We start from the raw sequence: 16905 nt of genomic DNA, 5'->3' as shown, positions 1-16905 counted from the left end.
GCAAATCCCTGCAAAGTCATACTGACACGAGATCATTAAATGAGTTCTTATATATATATATATATATATATATGCCTTGTGGCAAACAATCAAAACTCGAAGTTTCTACGTATACGGTGCTTCACAAATATAATATAACTTGAAATTGCTTAAATACTTACAAGGACTCCAATCCTGCGAGATTTGAGAATGCAGCATTTGTCTCTTCCTTTCATTTGCTTGAGCTTAAGTTCCTGCTTCTATATTTTGTTAAGAATAAAAGTTTTGAAAGTGTAAACGCAAGCAAAAGACTTATTTTGTAGCAGTGATAATTTGAACAAATTAAATAAAATAAATATGTGCACTTACCAACTTGTTCGTTAGTTGAACGATTTTGTTGGAGTAGTACTCTAAATAAATCTCATTAGCATTGATCATGGGAGGTAAACTAGAACCAGGAGACGATGTGATTGAAATGAGATTAAGAGACTCCCCTTGTGGAATTTTCTTAACCATGGTTATGAGCTTCCGGTCGCTAAGATCTGTAGAGTCATGGATTTTATCAGTTAAAACAATGTCCATCTTTCTTGACAGATTCTGAGAATGGCGGTCAAAGTCAAAAAAATGAAGGTAAACATAATAATCATAATCCAAACTGTAAGTGGCCAAGGTCAAGTCGATAACCAATGAAGATGAACCATTGCGTCATCGGATCGCAGTTATCTCAACACTTCTTCTGGCAGCCTGTATATATCCAACTATATCATTGTCATCAATCACTCCTATGTGCTCAATGGCTGTGAAGTTGACTTGACTCGGACTTGGTCTAAACCTTTTTTTCCCCCTGTGGACATTTAATTTGTCGGGTCCCCTCTGCTATAACTTTCAGTAGTGCTTAACACGCTTAGCAGCCAATAATGGCCTATTGGCCTGGCTAGTGGCATCGAAGGCGCTTTCAAATGAGAGAGGTTGCAGGATAGAACCAGGGAAAGTTCGAGTAAATATTGTGAAAGGGATGTGTGAGGGCTTTCCTGTGGAGAAAGTGCAGGGGGTGTGAGTGATTGAAAAAAGAAAAACACGCTTAGCATGACTACTGGGGGGGGGGGGAATCTCAATAATAAGGGGTTTTATCGTCAATAAAGTTGGATCAAAGATTTTTTAAGTGTGTGAACAGCAAGTTGTCTCCGTGATATAACAACCTCTTGTTTGAAAAAAGTCTCGAATTATATTAATTTGATTGTACAAAAAAAAAAAAAAACAGAATATTTTTCAAGTATGCAGCCACTGGAACCTGCATCTGGTGCATATAACACAGTCAAAACAATTTATATGGTTTTAAATATACTCAACATGTTATACGAAATAAACAGATATATATACAAACTATGATTCTATAACAAGCCCAGCCTATGAACTAATAATATATTGTAACCAATATTATGAAAGTCGAACAAAACCAGTCGATTCAACTAGTTCAATCAAGAACTGATTCACTGTTTAGTCCAAACATTATAAAAAATCAAAAGTGCATAGAATTGGTTGAACCAGGCTTAAATCGATCAAAATCAAAAGAGCCAATGGTTAGCGCAGCTCAAACCAGTCACATATTTTTTCTTATATTTTAGTTTTTAATAATTTAATCAATATTTCTAAACTGTAGTTCACATGTGTGTGTGTGTGTGTGTGTGTTACCAAATAAATATAGAAAACAAAGAAAAATGGCAAATACATAAGAAACATGCAAGCATGCATTGTATGGGATAAAAAAAGTAGAGTATCGATGGATATTGCCTTTTTTGGCTATTTTTTGGATTTAAATAGTTATTTTTGTTATTTTTATATGGATGATTATTTTTTACTTATTTTAAGTGTATAACATATATTAACTTATTCATGAATTGTTTAACCGTGATCCAACCATGATCCAGTTTGATAGTGAGGTTATTGTTTTCATTTTGGGCCAATGTCGTTGCCCTTTTTCGGTTAAAGAATTTTCAACATGTTCACACAAATGGGTGCATCTTTCTCCTAAGTTTATGATAGGCTCACTAAGAGGCTAGTTTTTTTTTTTTTTTTTGGGCCAAAGCAATGCCCATGTTAGAATCTAAGAAATTCAACAGACGACTGGCGAGGGATGTGACATTATTTCAAATGAATCGCAAATAATTTTAAAATTATATTATAGGATTAAAGCATTAAACTGAAATTATATTTTATAGGAAAATGACCAAAATTCCTTTTAATTATTTTTTCTTAAAAAAACATTTATCTACTACCATTGAAGGTTTAATAATCAGAACCCTATCGATAGCAACCAGAGCTCATTTATTAAAATAATAAGTCAAGTCATAATTTTAACAAATTCGCTTCATGTTATTACAAAATAATATTGAATAATGTAAAATGTATTGTAATAAGTTTTTTTATTGAGTTAACAAGTGACATTACTATAATAATAAGTGAAGCTTTTTAACAAGCGCATTTCATGTTATAACAAATTAATAAGATTAAATATGCAATATGTGCTGTTAACAAGTTTTCTTATTGAATTTACAAATAACATTAAAAAAAATAATAACTCAAATTATTGTTTTAATAAGTCCACTTCATATTGTTACAAAATAATATTGAATATTCAATTTGCACTATAACAAGCTCTTTTGTTGAATTAACAAATAATAACATTACTAAATAGCATGTTCACTCAGGATTCTTTTATTTTATATATAAGGTTTAGCATTATATAATACTACGCTTGCGCGAGCAAAGGCATGAAGTGAAGGAGCTTACCCTTTCTCTACTTTTGATTCACTTGCAGCATCTAGCCTTTGAAAGCAATTACCATGTCTTAGATGGAAAGTCATCGGATTAACTGTCAATTCCTTTTGTAGACATCTGAGAAGAGGGAGAAGGCCTTCGCACAGGCAGGTCAGTAGATGCTCTAGAGGCACATTGCATATGTCTTATTGAGATCTCCGAATTGAAAGCCCTTTCGCTAACGAGCAAGGTATGACAATTGCTCAACTGCCCATAAATAGTAAGCTGGAGAGGAAGTCCGCTACTACTATTCTTCTTGGCCTTAGCACTTGTCATCACATCCAGATCTGAGAATGGCATCTATTAAGAGATTAGTTGAAATACAATGAAAGCCAATTTCTTTGGCAAAGGCCTATTTACTTTAATTGAATCAAAGGTAAATCCATAAAAGCCCTCCCTTTGAGAAGAGAAAGTCCTACCTTTAACTGGTTGGGATAAAAAGCACCCGCCTAAAAATGGCTCTAGTGCTTGACTTTTGCCTGCCGAAAGAAATGCATGACTCATAGCCCTAAAGAATAGCATTTGGCATGATAATCAGGCTCCTATAAGGGCAGCTCCTATTTCTACTGAGGCTAACCGGCTTCAATGGCTTGGTCACCTTTGAGGATTTAATTTTGTCTGACAGCCATCGGAGCTTTGATCGCTAACAAGGGCTTGAGCACTGGAGCATTGGCAATAATAAATGGATATCTTTTATTTAAAAAAAAATATAATTGAAGAGCATTATGATCATTTCCCTACAGAACATAATTTCTCAAAGGCCTCGTGTTCATAATTTTTGCTTTTTTCCCCTCTATTTTTTCTGTTTTTTTTATCATCTCTTTTTTTTATATAAAAAATATAATAATAAATGTTGATTTTAAAAGTCTGAATAACGCTCTGGAAGTCCATACCATGCCTGTAATCAGTAGGCCCAATTATTTAGATTAAAATTCCATTTTTAGAATTAAAATGTGGGACAGGCAGGCAGATTTTTTTTTGGGCCCAATTAGCAAATAGCAATTGCGGGCCAGATGATGACCGTTTCATCAATAATAATAATAATAATAATAATAATAATAATAATAATAATATGTTGTTGTTGTTGTTGTAATCATCAAAATTATTATTAATTTAAAAAGGAAAGGAAATGATGATTGATCGACACAAAGAAGTAATGCTTGATTTAATTTCGAGAGATGGATTGATTGCATGGAGAATTCACCGTGCATTACAACATAATTTACAACAAGCTTGTGCGATTTGAAACAACTAGATATCTTGGATACAGTGTCCTCTTACTCATATCAAGAACAAGGTAGTTAATTATGTGTATAATTATTATTGGTATAGACACGGTGTGACGATAATTATGATTATGAGTGTAATTGATTAATTAAGATTGAGTAGGAGCAGGAACAGGAGAAACGCAGCACGGGCAGCAAGTTGTGCCAGGTGGAGGAGGACTGCAACACACACACGCTGGACAAAGGTTAGTTGTTATTTAATAATGATTAGTTCATAGTCTAAGTCTATATACATAGTTGAAGGCTAGGCATTTAGATAAGAAGGTACATTGTGTTAATCTCACCTCATCCCATATGTGGGGATTATTTCTCATCACCTTTAGTGAGGAATAAATTTTGGTTGTAAATTCTTCAAGTGAAGAATTATAATGGTGTAATGTTATATCATTTTCATCAATGAATGTTCAATCTTGTTTTCTTTCTTCAACTTTTTGTAATCTCAACAGATTCAATTGGTAAGCAAGTTGTGCAAGTTTAATTAGAGGTCTTAGCATGAGAGACGAGCCGTTTTGTTGTGGGGAGGCATCATTATTTTATCTTCAATAATACATTTGTTTTATCACCTGATGTTGCCAGCTTGAAAATCTGAGGTTTGAAAGATTGACCAATTTGTACCATTTTAATCTGGCCATCCAGAAGAAATACCATTTTCTAGTTTAGTCATTTTACTCAATCAAATGAATCAATATTTCTTGCCGGGTTTATATATCGATTGGAATCATGAACTAACTACCATAATTAATTATAATTTGGACTCTGTAATAATTTATAATTTACCAACATAATAATAGTGCGCAATACGACTCTGCGATGTCATCTTTTGGTTGATAACTTTGGATTTGGGCGTTGGCTTGTATTTCTGATTTGATCATAAAAGGAAAAATGGGAAAGTGTTGTCTTCAATTGGCTTGTAAATGCTGATTTAAAGTCAAGCTTCATCCACGTAATTAGGCGGAGTATTTGATTGCAAAATTGAAAGTTGATCATGCTTGCAGTATTTATAAGGTTAAGAGAAAAGAAATTTTTTAAAATGTTTACAAGTTACTCCCTTTATTCACTCTCTAATAAAGTAGTTAATTATTTTAAATTAATCTTATTTTTTTGTTTAATAAGGTATTTCACTCTAAAATAAATATAAAGTAATTTATTCAATATAAGCACTTTTTTTAAAAAGAAAATAATTACATTTTAAAAAACTAAAAATACTTTACATTTTTAAATATCTAACCCTTTAAAAAATATTTTACATTTTTTTAACGGAGGGAGTGTGTCATTAATTTTTTATCACAAGTTTTCCTTTTACTTTCCTTAAATGTTGGTGTGAGAAAATATGATATTAAGGTGTGAGAAAGTATGATATTAAGATACTTCATCTGATTCTTAAGCGAAGGACTCAACAATAACATGCCTTAGTATTAGTCTCTATATTTTTAAACATAACCATAAGGACTTAATAGTGATTAACATGTACATAAACTCAATTACTTCACTTGTTAAAATTTTAATAAATTGTATAAAAAATAAATATAAGACCAAAAAAAAAAGTAGGACATTAAATTAGAATTTTGAAATGTGCATTGGATGAAACTTCAAAAAGAAGAAAACACACAGCTAGGGTAGACAGGTAGAGAGATTTATGGCTATTTTGCTTATACGATTTTCAACTCATTATAATTTTATCAACTCATCAACAAAATTAAGTAGAGTTATGTATACATATGCAAATTTAACCCCACTTATGAGGATAAAGAGTAATATTGTAGATATTTGAAACATAAGGGACTTGGAACAACAAAATAAAAGTATAAAAATTAATATTAAAATACATTAAAAGTATAGGTATCAACAATTGTAAAAAGCATATAACAATTGAGCATGAGCATTTCCTTTCTAAAACCACAAACGTTGAATTTTTTTCCCCCTCATAATCATCCTTCTAACAAAGTCAATTCTATTCAAAAGACAATTGGATATTACATGTAGGTACTTTTTTCAACAAAAAATTAAATTTTAGTTTATTATGTTATAAAGAATTAATCTATTCCACTAAATTCAATTTCAATTAATATAAATGCTGATTTTTTTTTTGGGTACATAGTACAAATGTTGATTTTAATAGTCTGAACAAGGCCCTCATGGTCCAGACTTTGCCTGTAAAATCACTAGGCCCAATCGTTAAGATTCAAATTCAACTCCTTGAATGAGAAGCTCACACAGACGAACACGCTTCCTTTCTTTTTTTTTTTTGGGGCCCTAACACAAAGTGACTGGTTTTTATACAACTGATTGGAGATACGGAGTTAGATTTTCTCCCTTATAAAGGAGAGAGAAGAAAATATCAGTGCAGATCTAAATTATTAAATTAAATTTAAAAATTTAAATTTAATAATTTTTAAAAATACAAATTTAAATTAAATGATTCAAATTTACAGTTGAGAGACAATAAAAAAAAAATAGTTGAGGACAGAAACCCAACCCTCGGAGTCGGAGATGCTTAGTAATAGAGGTGTTCATAGGTTCGATTTGGTTTGGTTTTGGGCAAAAACCAAACCGAACCGAACCAATCGGTTTACTTATTAATGGGACCTTATCGGTTTTTGTTATAATCGGTTTGGTTCGGTTTTATGTTCGGTTTGGTTAATGTTTAGATCAAGTTTTAATGAATTTATTTATTTATTTATTTTTTATCCATATTCATTAAACCTAATTTTTTTGACTCCTTTTTTTATAAATAGAGGCATAAAAATATAATAAAATTTTAATATGATAACAATAATTAATCATAAAAATTGATATTAGTAATAGTGTTTAGAATTAAAATTATTTAATGTTATGAATTTTTATTCAGGTCATTTAAAAATATTTATCTACATATCTATATTTTAACATGTAATATATAACGAAAAATAACTATAAAAAATTCTAAACAAAATGTTTCTTGTAAATAAATTGAATATATGAAACTTTTGGTTTAAGTCCTTTTGTGTGGACAAAACTAGAGGACAAATATCCTCGAAAGCAGCATGGGGGAGGAACGAAATTAAACGAGTCAGGAAGCTAGGGCACATTTATTATATACTTATACTGTAATTTAGAACAACATATCCAACAGACCAACACCCATCATGGTCTATGTTTATCATTCTTTCTCTATTTTTAACATTTTAGCTTTCCAAGTTTATAATATAGTTGTCAATATAATGTAATCTCTTATTCTCTTTCCATTATGGCAAATCCTTGTCATCATTGTTTTCTTTTTCACTTTCTCACGTTGACACTAACTCATCTTGTTTTTTCCATTCTTACAGTGATGAGAACGACAGGCAACAATGAGGCCAAGCCTTTGATTATGAGCCGAAAGTTTGTGAAAATAAAAAAGAACATGTTAATCATTGACTTCCTTCAAGGTGTGCATGTAATAAGCTAATAATTATTCAAACATAGAGAAAGCAAAAAGTTGCCAAGTGTTGCTGTCTTAATCTAAAGCAATAAGATGATACTAATTGTTAGATTCTCATTTCTTAACACATACAATTTATATAACCTCATGTCTTTAGCAATCATTTCTCAATATCATAATATCTATCATAATATTTACTTAAACTATACCAAATGTCTAGCATTCCAAAAAAAAAATTGACATATTTAAACTTGTCCTTAAACTAAAAAGAGACATTCATATGCTTGAAATTATCCAAAAAAAAATCATTCCATCTCAAGCATCAATCAATTGTTATATGAGGCATAACACTTGAAATGAAGGAAGAAAACAAGTCAATATCCAAATAAAAAGAATAATTTTATGACAAATAAAATAATTGACACATATATACTATATAGTACATTAGTACTTACATATACAAAAAGAGGTTAGAAGATCTTGATAGCTAATTATCATCATCTTCATTCAAAGTGACAACACCAAGATCTATAATAATAAAACAAATTATCAAAGCAATAAATAATCTAATAAATAATTAAACTAAATAAATATAACTTTCAATTTATAAAAATATTACCAATTACATATACAAAAAGAGGTTAGAAGATCTTGATAGCTAATTATCATCATCTTCATTTAAAGTGACAACACCAAGATCTATAATAATAAAACAAATTGTCAAAGCAATGAATAATTTAATAAATAATTAAACTAAATAAACATCACTTTCAATTGTAAAAATATTACCAATTTCTATTTTCTCAATTTCATCCACCTTCTCTTCAACATCACTTGCTAATGGAGTAGATCGAAACCAATTATTTGCACAAATAAGGGCTTCTACTGTCTTGATACCCAATGAACATCTATACTCATTTAGTATACGACCCCCAGTGCTGAAAGCAGATTCAGAAGCTACAGTGGAGATAGACATGGCTAATACATCCCTAGCAATTTGTCCAATGATAGGATATTTAGATGAATTCACTTTCCACCAATTAAGTATGTCAAATTTGGGATTTGTTTTTTCTCTAGTCTCCATCAAGTAGAGGTCCAACTCTGATTGATTTTCAACATTATCATCTTCATTCATAACTTTATCAAACTCCATTGCAAATGAATCTTTTTCACCATCATCATAGGAAACACCTTCCTTCACTTGGGATTGAGTATTGGTTGAACTTTTTTTAAGGCCATGAAAAGACTTGTATCTATCATACATCTTGAAGAGCAACCCTTTCACCTACCTAGTGAAATATTCAGCCATATCTTTATCGTAGAGTTTTTTCAAACTCCACTCCACAAATTTCAACTTGTACCTAGGATCAAGTACCACAGCTATAAAGATCATCATATTCAAATTATCAACATTCCCCCAATACTTGTCATGTTTTTGTTTCATCTTCCTTGCCATTGAATTCAACAAAGGATTATCACTTAGACACATATCATTCAAAGTCTTTACTACCAAGCAAAACTCATGAAAATATTGAGAAGATGTAACATACAATGAGCCAGAGACTTTTTTGGTGACATCAAAAAATATTTTCAAAAATTTGACAAAAACACGTGCATTTTCTCAATCTTTATGGTTGGGGGTCCTTCCTTATCAATTGCAAAAGTAGTATCCTTTTCTTCTAATCTCTTGAATGCCTTTTGAAATTTCAAGGCACTTTCAAGCATCATGTAAGTAGAATTCCATCTTGTAGGACAATCTAACTTCACAATATCCTTTTCTTGAATTCTTGTTTGCTCTACACAAGACTTGAACTTTTGGAACCGTAATGGTGATGCACGAATATATCGAACTGCATTTCTAATTCTTGTTAAAGTATCACCAATCTCTTTCAACCTATCATTAACAACTAAATTCAAGATGTGCGCACAACATCTAACATGCATGTATTCTCCTTTCATAATGTGCCCATTCCAATCAAGTATCCTATCTTTAACATAAGATATAGCAGTGTCATTACTTGAGGCATTATCAACTGTAACTGTAAAAACTCTATCAATTCCCCAACTCAACAAACACTTCTCAATCAATTCACCAATAGTTTCACCTTTATGATCAGCAATTTGACAAAAGTTCAAAATTCTTTTATGCAATTTCCACTCATCATCAATGAAATGTCCAGTGAGGCATAAGTAATTCATATTTTGTAAAGATGTTCAGCAATCAGTGGTCAAACAAACACTTTGTTTTGATTTACAAAATACATTCCTCAACTTAGCTTGTTCAGACAAGTAAAGACTCAAGCAATCTCTAGCTACTGTAGTACGTGATGGAAGGGGAAATAGAGGTTGTGCAATACTCATGAAATACTAAAAACCTTCATTCTCAACAAATTTAAAAGGTAACTCATCAACAATTATCATTCTAGCAAGAGCTTGCCTACAAGAATTAAGATCAAATGTCACCCCCTTCAAACTAGTTCCACAACCTTCTCCTTCTTCTTTTTTTTTGGTTGGAAGGAAAGTTTAGGTTGTTTAGGATCTATATCTCTAACACTAAATTTCTTGCATCTTTCTTCTAAATGTGTTGCCATGTTAGAAGTGCCATTTCTTTTTTTATGACAAGCATAATCAAAGCCACACCAATTACATGTGACCCTTGGAAATTCAGGATCACAACCCTCCATCAAAATAAAATGACTCCATACCCAAGATTCAGGTCTAGTTGGTTTTCTTTTACCTGTAACTTTTGAATTTTCTGGTTGCTTTTCACCTTTGTCTTTCTCTTGCTCTTGCTCTTTCTCTTGCTCTTTCTCTTTCTCTTTTTGTTGATTTGAATCCATAGTTACATGAGTATTGTTAATCAATTCCGGCTTGTTATTCTTAGGTTGCTCATCATCATCATGAACATCCATCAACTCCATATATGTTTCTTGCTAAAAAAAACATAAGCAATTATATCAATCAAATATGATACTAAATGCTTTTTGTAAAAAAAAATACTATATAAAACATTTACCTCATTTTCACTCATATTGAAACTCTAGGATATGCATTGTGCAAGTGGCCTCTCAAGAAAGACAAATAATCCTGCATTATATTATGAAAGGAAAGATAATTTAATAAAGTAAATTAAATTAAGTTGTTCTATTAAAAAGACAATATGCTATCCTCTTTATTAAAAAAGTTAAAAATTATGTTTACTCTATTACCTATTGTATATTTGTATTCATGTGCATATCATTGATATGATATCAAAACAAAACAAGTGGTCCCTCTTGGTCTCTTTGCTCTACCGATCTACCCCACAGTCACACTTACTTATATCGTTTTAAAATCAAAGCAATAATCTTTTATCAATTGCAGAGCAAGTCAACCTAATTAGGCAACAATCTTTGATCAACAAACGCATCATATAACTTATAAATCTAAGTCAACCTAAACACCAAAATAAGAATAAGAATAGTGGCAAGGCAATCAGGCAATGGCTAGGATTAGGAAATAAGATTATTACACCAACCGAAGCTCCAGAGTCCAGGCAACTGAGATAGGGAAGTAAAATGCAGAAAGTGATTCAGACTGTGGCTCGAACCTGGAAGAGTGGAAGTGGAACCGTAGAAGCTGAACTCGAGTAGACTCTGTTCTGGGACGCCGCGAATGGCTGACGGCTGTGGCCGGTGTGAGTATGCGCGACTTGGAAGTGGAACTGTAGAAAGTGAAAACCGAACTTGAGTAGCCGACGGTGAACTTTGTTCTGTGACGAACTCTTTGGTCTGCAACGCTGTGAGTGACCGACGGGCGACGGCTGTGGCTTGTGTGCAACGCTGTGAGTGGCCGACGACTGTGGCTTGTGTGCGACTTGGGTACTGGACTTTGCGTTCATGTCCGTCGTCGGTCATCCAAGACTGACTCTGTCTATCTCTGGCTCTGCGTCGTCTTTGGCTTGGTTCTGAGGTTCTTTACAGTCTGTGTGTGTCTATCTGTGTGATGCGTATTGTGCAAGCCTGGCTCAAGCATTAAGGAAACCTAAACTTAAAGTGTGAGCCACACGTAAGAGAAGGCAGGTCGTGAGTCGTTCGTGTCTTCGTGAGTCGTGACTCTCTCTGGCCAGACTGAAGCTGAACCACTCTGTGACGTGATGAATCCGTGACCGTGAGGACTGAGGCGTGAGCGTGAGCATGACGTGAACTCGTGAAGTTTGGTCTGACTGAGCCTAATGGTCTCTCCTGATCTCATTTGGGCTTGGGAAGTGGGCTACTAATTATTTATTGGGTAATGGGCTGGGTAAGGCATAAGGGGGTTTGGGTTTATTTGGATTGAAATTAAGGTTACATATTTTATAAATAAATAAATAATATTTTGTTAATCAGGTCTGGTTCAGGTCTGGTTCGGTTTTTAATTTTTAAAACCGAAACCTGAACCAAACCATTCGGTTTCCTTATCCTAAAAACCAAAGTAGACTTGATTGTTGATCGATTTTGATCGGTTCCTTTCGGTTTGGGTTGGTTTGGATCGGTCCGTTCGGTTTGGATCGGTTTTGAACACCCTTACTTAGCAACAGCAGGCGGGATACGATAGTGACCGCTTATGGTGACCTTTTCATCCGAAATATTATTGATTAAAAAAGAAATAAAAAAGGAACAGAAAGGAAATGAGGATTTATTCAAAGGGTAGAGTAATGCTTTATTTATTTTTAAAATAAATATAAACGATAGGCCCTGCCAATATTAGAGAATATGTACCTCAGAATATTGAGAGCAACGAGACCTCTTCCAATTGAGTAATGATTTATTTAATTTTGAGAGATGAATTAATTGTGTGGAGAATCCACCGTGCATTACAATTTACAGCTAGCTTGTGTGATTTGAAACACACAAATATACCATTGTATACAATGCCCTCTCACTCATACCAAGAGCATATATAATTATGATTATATATAAAGCATGGTGGGTGGATATAATAATATGTGACGATAATTATGATTGAGTGTAATCAAGTAATTAATTAAGATTGAGTAGAAACACTGGACAGGCAGCAAGTTGTGCCAGGCTACTGCAAGATAACGCCCTTGGTTTTGGAAATTGGAGACTTCGTAGAAGCAATCCTTAGCTTGCTTTTTGTTTTTTCCTTTTCTTGCAACAAAAAAAAAAGGTAAAGATTAAACCTGTATTTTAACTAGAGATATGAGTTTAACTTTTGAGAATGTGCCGGCGGATGTTCTAGCAACCTGCAGTGGTGATTGGGAGGTCTCCGATAGAGGCTAACTGGAGCTCCCACGAGAACTTTGGCAATGGTGGTGGATGAATGATATTTTTTTTATTAAAAAAATAATGTTATGGTATATTTCTAATTGCACAAGGATTTTGGATTTAGTGGCAATTGAATTGATTAGATAAGACTTCACAGTATTTCTCCGTATTTTTTTTTCACTTTAATGGAAGCAGAATATAAGATAAGAATTAAAATAATGCTTTTCTTCATAATAAAACACATATTTTCTTTTTTTTTTGAAGACTAGTTATTTTATATTATTATTTTCCTTTTATAAGTTATATAATATATTAATTTTTTATCATCATGTATATTTTTTATGATTTAAATATTTTTAACCTCCTTTAAAAATTCAAATTACTTTTTTTGACTTAATATCATGTAAAAATAATTGATAATGTTCAAGTGTGTGTGTAATTTTAAAGATGATTACTGTAATTAACTTGTCACTGGTAATCATGCATGCATGGCTATGCTTCTCTTGTAAATATATATACAATCAAATGCAATATTTTTCTTAACACTAATCAATTTTATTATATCTGATATTTTATCAACATTATATTTTCTGGACGCATTGCCTTGCCCTGTGGGCAAACAAAAACACAATGAATTAAAATTCCTCCAACATAATAAATTAAAGTTCGAATCCCACTATAAAGAGTGGTCAATTGTATTCCAAATATGATCATTTCTAATAAAAAAGATACCTATAGGTACTACACTCTATTACATGAAACTATGTTGCAATATAATCACAACTAATTACAAACGTTGCGGAGAGAAGGATGTCGGACTCCCCCGTTTTTTTTTTAACACAGATGACAGAAAAAGCTTATTATTATTGTCGTCGTCGTCGTCGTCGTCGTCGTCGTTATTATTATTATTATTATTATATATTCAATCCATAAGAAAAAGAAAAACCACACTAATTAGCCATAAACAAACATGAAATATCCTGCCAAGATTATTTATACATAACCTTGACATTATATATACATGTTCTTTTATGATTTAACGGACATTCTCATTCTTATACAAATTAACATATCTAACATAATTATCTATATATATATATATATAATATTAGATAAAACATAATTATAATATATATTTTGTGAAAATTTATAATTGCTCAGCAGCATGATAAGGAGGGCGAGGGCAAGAGCAAAGGCAGCTTTTGCCTAGAGCTAGAGGAGCACAACACACACATTGAGGGCATATTGGAATGGGAATTCCTGCAACAAATAGGATTTACTGAAATTTAATAAAATTCAAATCTAAATTTTCCAATTCAAACACTACCTAAAAGTATTTCAATTACATAGAAAAAAAATGACGTTGTGGTCGATTTAAATGTACGTACTTGTAGGGTGGCTGATAATCTACATGAAAATATTTTTTGATTCCCTTAACAATGAATTATACAAGAGCCCCTAAAATTAATATATATATATATATATATATATATCATTTAGTATAGAAAACCTCTCTAACCTTTGGAATTTTACAATGAATTACCATCCTAAAATCTTAAATTAATGTAGATAATTGACTCTCAGTTTAAGGAGTACTCTATATATATAAAAATTATTTGTACATTATGATTCAAAGTTTAAGGGAGCTTTGTATAATTTTGCCTTAATTTAATTTTTTCTCTAATTTTATTTATAACTTATTTTCAACATATTTTATTAAAACCAATAAAAACCTAAATTTTATTAACTTTGTCTAAAAATTTAATAATAAGTTCTCCAATTCACCTATATTTAATTAATATATATATTTTAATAATATATTTTTTCCAATATTTAATGGGATAAAAGAAGAAATTTGTGATAATAATTTAATATTGTGATAATAAATAGGACTAAAATAATCTTTTATATATGCTCTATTAGTAAGATTAGAGGGAATATAATTGTCTCACTCATTCCCTCAACTCTCTTGTTATTACGAGGGATAAAATCATAAAAAACACTCAGAAATTTATGCTGAAAGGTAAGATCTAGAAAGAGCCTGTGCAACTTACAATGCGGAGGAAAGTATAATTAGCTCATAATGTGATTTAATAATGTCAAATAATCAAATAATAATTATATTTAAATTGCATTTGACACCGGTCATCACAAACACGTGAATCTGATTAAATTGAATTTTTAAATATATATGAGCCTATCAGCATGTAAGTTTCGATTTGTGTCCCAAATAATTTAGTAGTATCATCATCCTATGTATATACACACATGAAAATCTTTTTTTTTTTTACCTGCACATCGATCAAAAGCTTAATTATTACAACATGATGTTTTATAGAATTTTAATTTGAATGCACAATCCACATCTATAAATTAGCCTTGCCATATATAAATATGTACGCTTTAGAGACAACTCAGTGTACTCATATATAAAACACATACTGTGTTACAGGAAACTTGAGTTGCAAACATTTGCAACAAATTAACATTGCAGTGAGAAGAATGTGAGACTCCCCACTTTTATTTAATACAAATGACAGAAACAAACCTGATTATTACCGTTATACATATAGAGAGACACACTCATTGAATAGTAAAATTCAATCCATAAGAAATAAGCAAAACCACACCAACCATAAACGAGCATGCATGAAATCCTGCCAAGATTTGTATGTATAAAACCTTGACATTATACATGTTATTTTATGATTCAATGGGTATACTTATTCTTATAAACTGAACCCATATAGCAATATAAATATATTAGATAAAACATGTATAATCATGCGTGTCTTTGTGAGAATTCAGTAACTGGGAGGCTCGGCAGGATGAGGGCAAAAGCAAGGGCAGCATTTGCCTGGAGCTGGAGGAGGAGCACAACACAAACATCGAGGGCATGCAATTGGAATTTCTGTAAAACAACATTAATTTAAATAATTATATAGAACCTCAAACACATATATTTCAATATTTGATAAACTTAAAAGTTAATGAAATATTGTTACTAATTAATAGGGATATAAAAATGTCATCAAGAAGAAAAGTGGGGAAAAATAGGATTTACTCGGAGGATGTGGAAACGGCTGTGTTGGAACTGGTCCTCCTGGCGGCGGCACCCTTGTTGCGTCGCACGGCAAGGTCGTCATCGGAGAAAAGATCATGAGAAAGATGAAAAGAGTCAGCAAAGAAAGCTTCAAAGAGTTACTCGCCATTTTGTTAACAAAAAATGTGTGTATTTTTCTGAAAGAAGGTTTGTTACGGAGATTTGATGGAAATAAAAATGTTGTTATTGGACATATTTATAGTACTACCAGTTCAGCGGGTTCAGTTTTCATGCTCATTCCAAGGATGAGCATATAAATCATCCATTTTGGATGGTCCAGTTTATTAAAAATTATAAAATAATTTTAATATAAATTATAAAATAATTTTAATAAATTTTTTATTTTAATACAAAAATTTTTATAATCAATGCATATTGATTATTTAGATGTACTTTGTACAGTTCGTATTAATTAAAAAATGATAATAATTACTTGCTCATTCAATATTATAAGATACTTTTAACTTCCACCCTTGATAATTTAGTTAACAATATTTAGAATTAATTGTTTATTCATATTTATCCTTTTTTAATAGTCTGGATCAATTAAAAATTTTTATTAATTACACCTTTGATATACTCCTCCCAGTCTTTAATATATAAGACAAAGTTTGAATTTTTTTTTGATCTTCAATTAATAGAAGACAAAATTAGAGTAATTATTTTTTTTTTCAATTTTACCCTTTGTTTATTTATTATTGTTTGAATTCCTAGACAACAATTTATTAGGATTAATAATTACAAAGAAGGGTAAAATTGAAAAGTCATATGTTTTTAAGATATTTTAAGAATATAACTACTATTTCTCAATAAGTGTGAAGTTGGTTAACCTTGCCTTGTATCAAGAATAAAAGGAAGTATTTTTTAACATTATACTACAGAAAAAAATGTCTTTATAATACTGAAAGGAGGGAGCATCGTTTTAAAATTCTAATACCAAAGGGGTGTGACGTGGCATCATTTTACGGTTTAATTCTAAGAGGTGTTAGAGATAAGCCCTTAAATGACTTTTAAATTTTTTGAGGGATTAATCTCACAGTTGTTGTTGGTTGTAGGGATACCTTGAGAAAT

General features: G+C 31.4%; 1 protein-coding gene across 1 annotated transcript; it reads right to left on the bottom strand.

Moving 5' to 3' along the window:
- Window positions 1-15188: 15188 nt before the first annotated feature.
- On the bottom strand, window positions 15189-15982 carry LOC129290638 (uncharacterized). The gene is made up of 2 exons (XM_054927464.1): window positions 15796-15982; window positions 15189-15642 (listed from the first exon to the last, which is right to left on the bottom strand). The coding sequence occupies exons 1-2, from the start codon at window positions 15941-15943 to the stop codon at window positions 15536-15538; spliced, it is 255 nt and encodes an 84-aa protein (XP_054783439.1). The 5' UTR covers window positions 15944-15982; the 3' UTR covers window positions 15189-15535.
- Between the last annotated feature and the right edge of the window lie 923 nt (window positions 15983-16905).

This window comes from Prosopis cineraria, unplaced genomic scaffold, assembly GCF_029017545.1.
Source record: "Prosopis cineraria cultivar Desert tree isolate PC_DT_omini unplaced genomic scaffold, ASM2901754v1 PC13, whole genome shotgun sequence".
Taxonomy (NCBI): domain Eukaryota; kingdom Viridiplantae; phylum Streptophyta; class Magnoliopsida; order Fabales; family Fabaceae; genus Prosopis; species Prosopis cineraria.
The sequence above is the reverse complement of the archived record's forward strand: the minus strand, read 5'-3'. Positions and strand labels throughout refer to the sequence as shown.

What these genes read in the sequence shown, in the direction of transcription:
- LOC129290638 (XM_054927464.1), bottom strand. Translation starts at nt 15,943, where the DNA reads ATGGCGAGTAACTCTTTGAAGCTTTCTTTGCTGACTCTTTTCATCTTT. An exon ending in GCCGTTTCCACATCCTCCGA is followed by an intron (nt 15,643 to 15,795) that starts GTAAATCCTATT and finishes GTTGTTTTACAG; the next exon opens with AAATTCCAATTGCATGCCCT.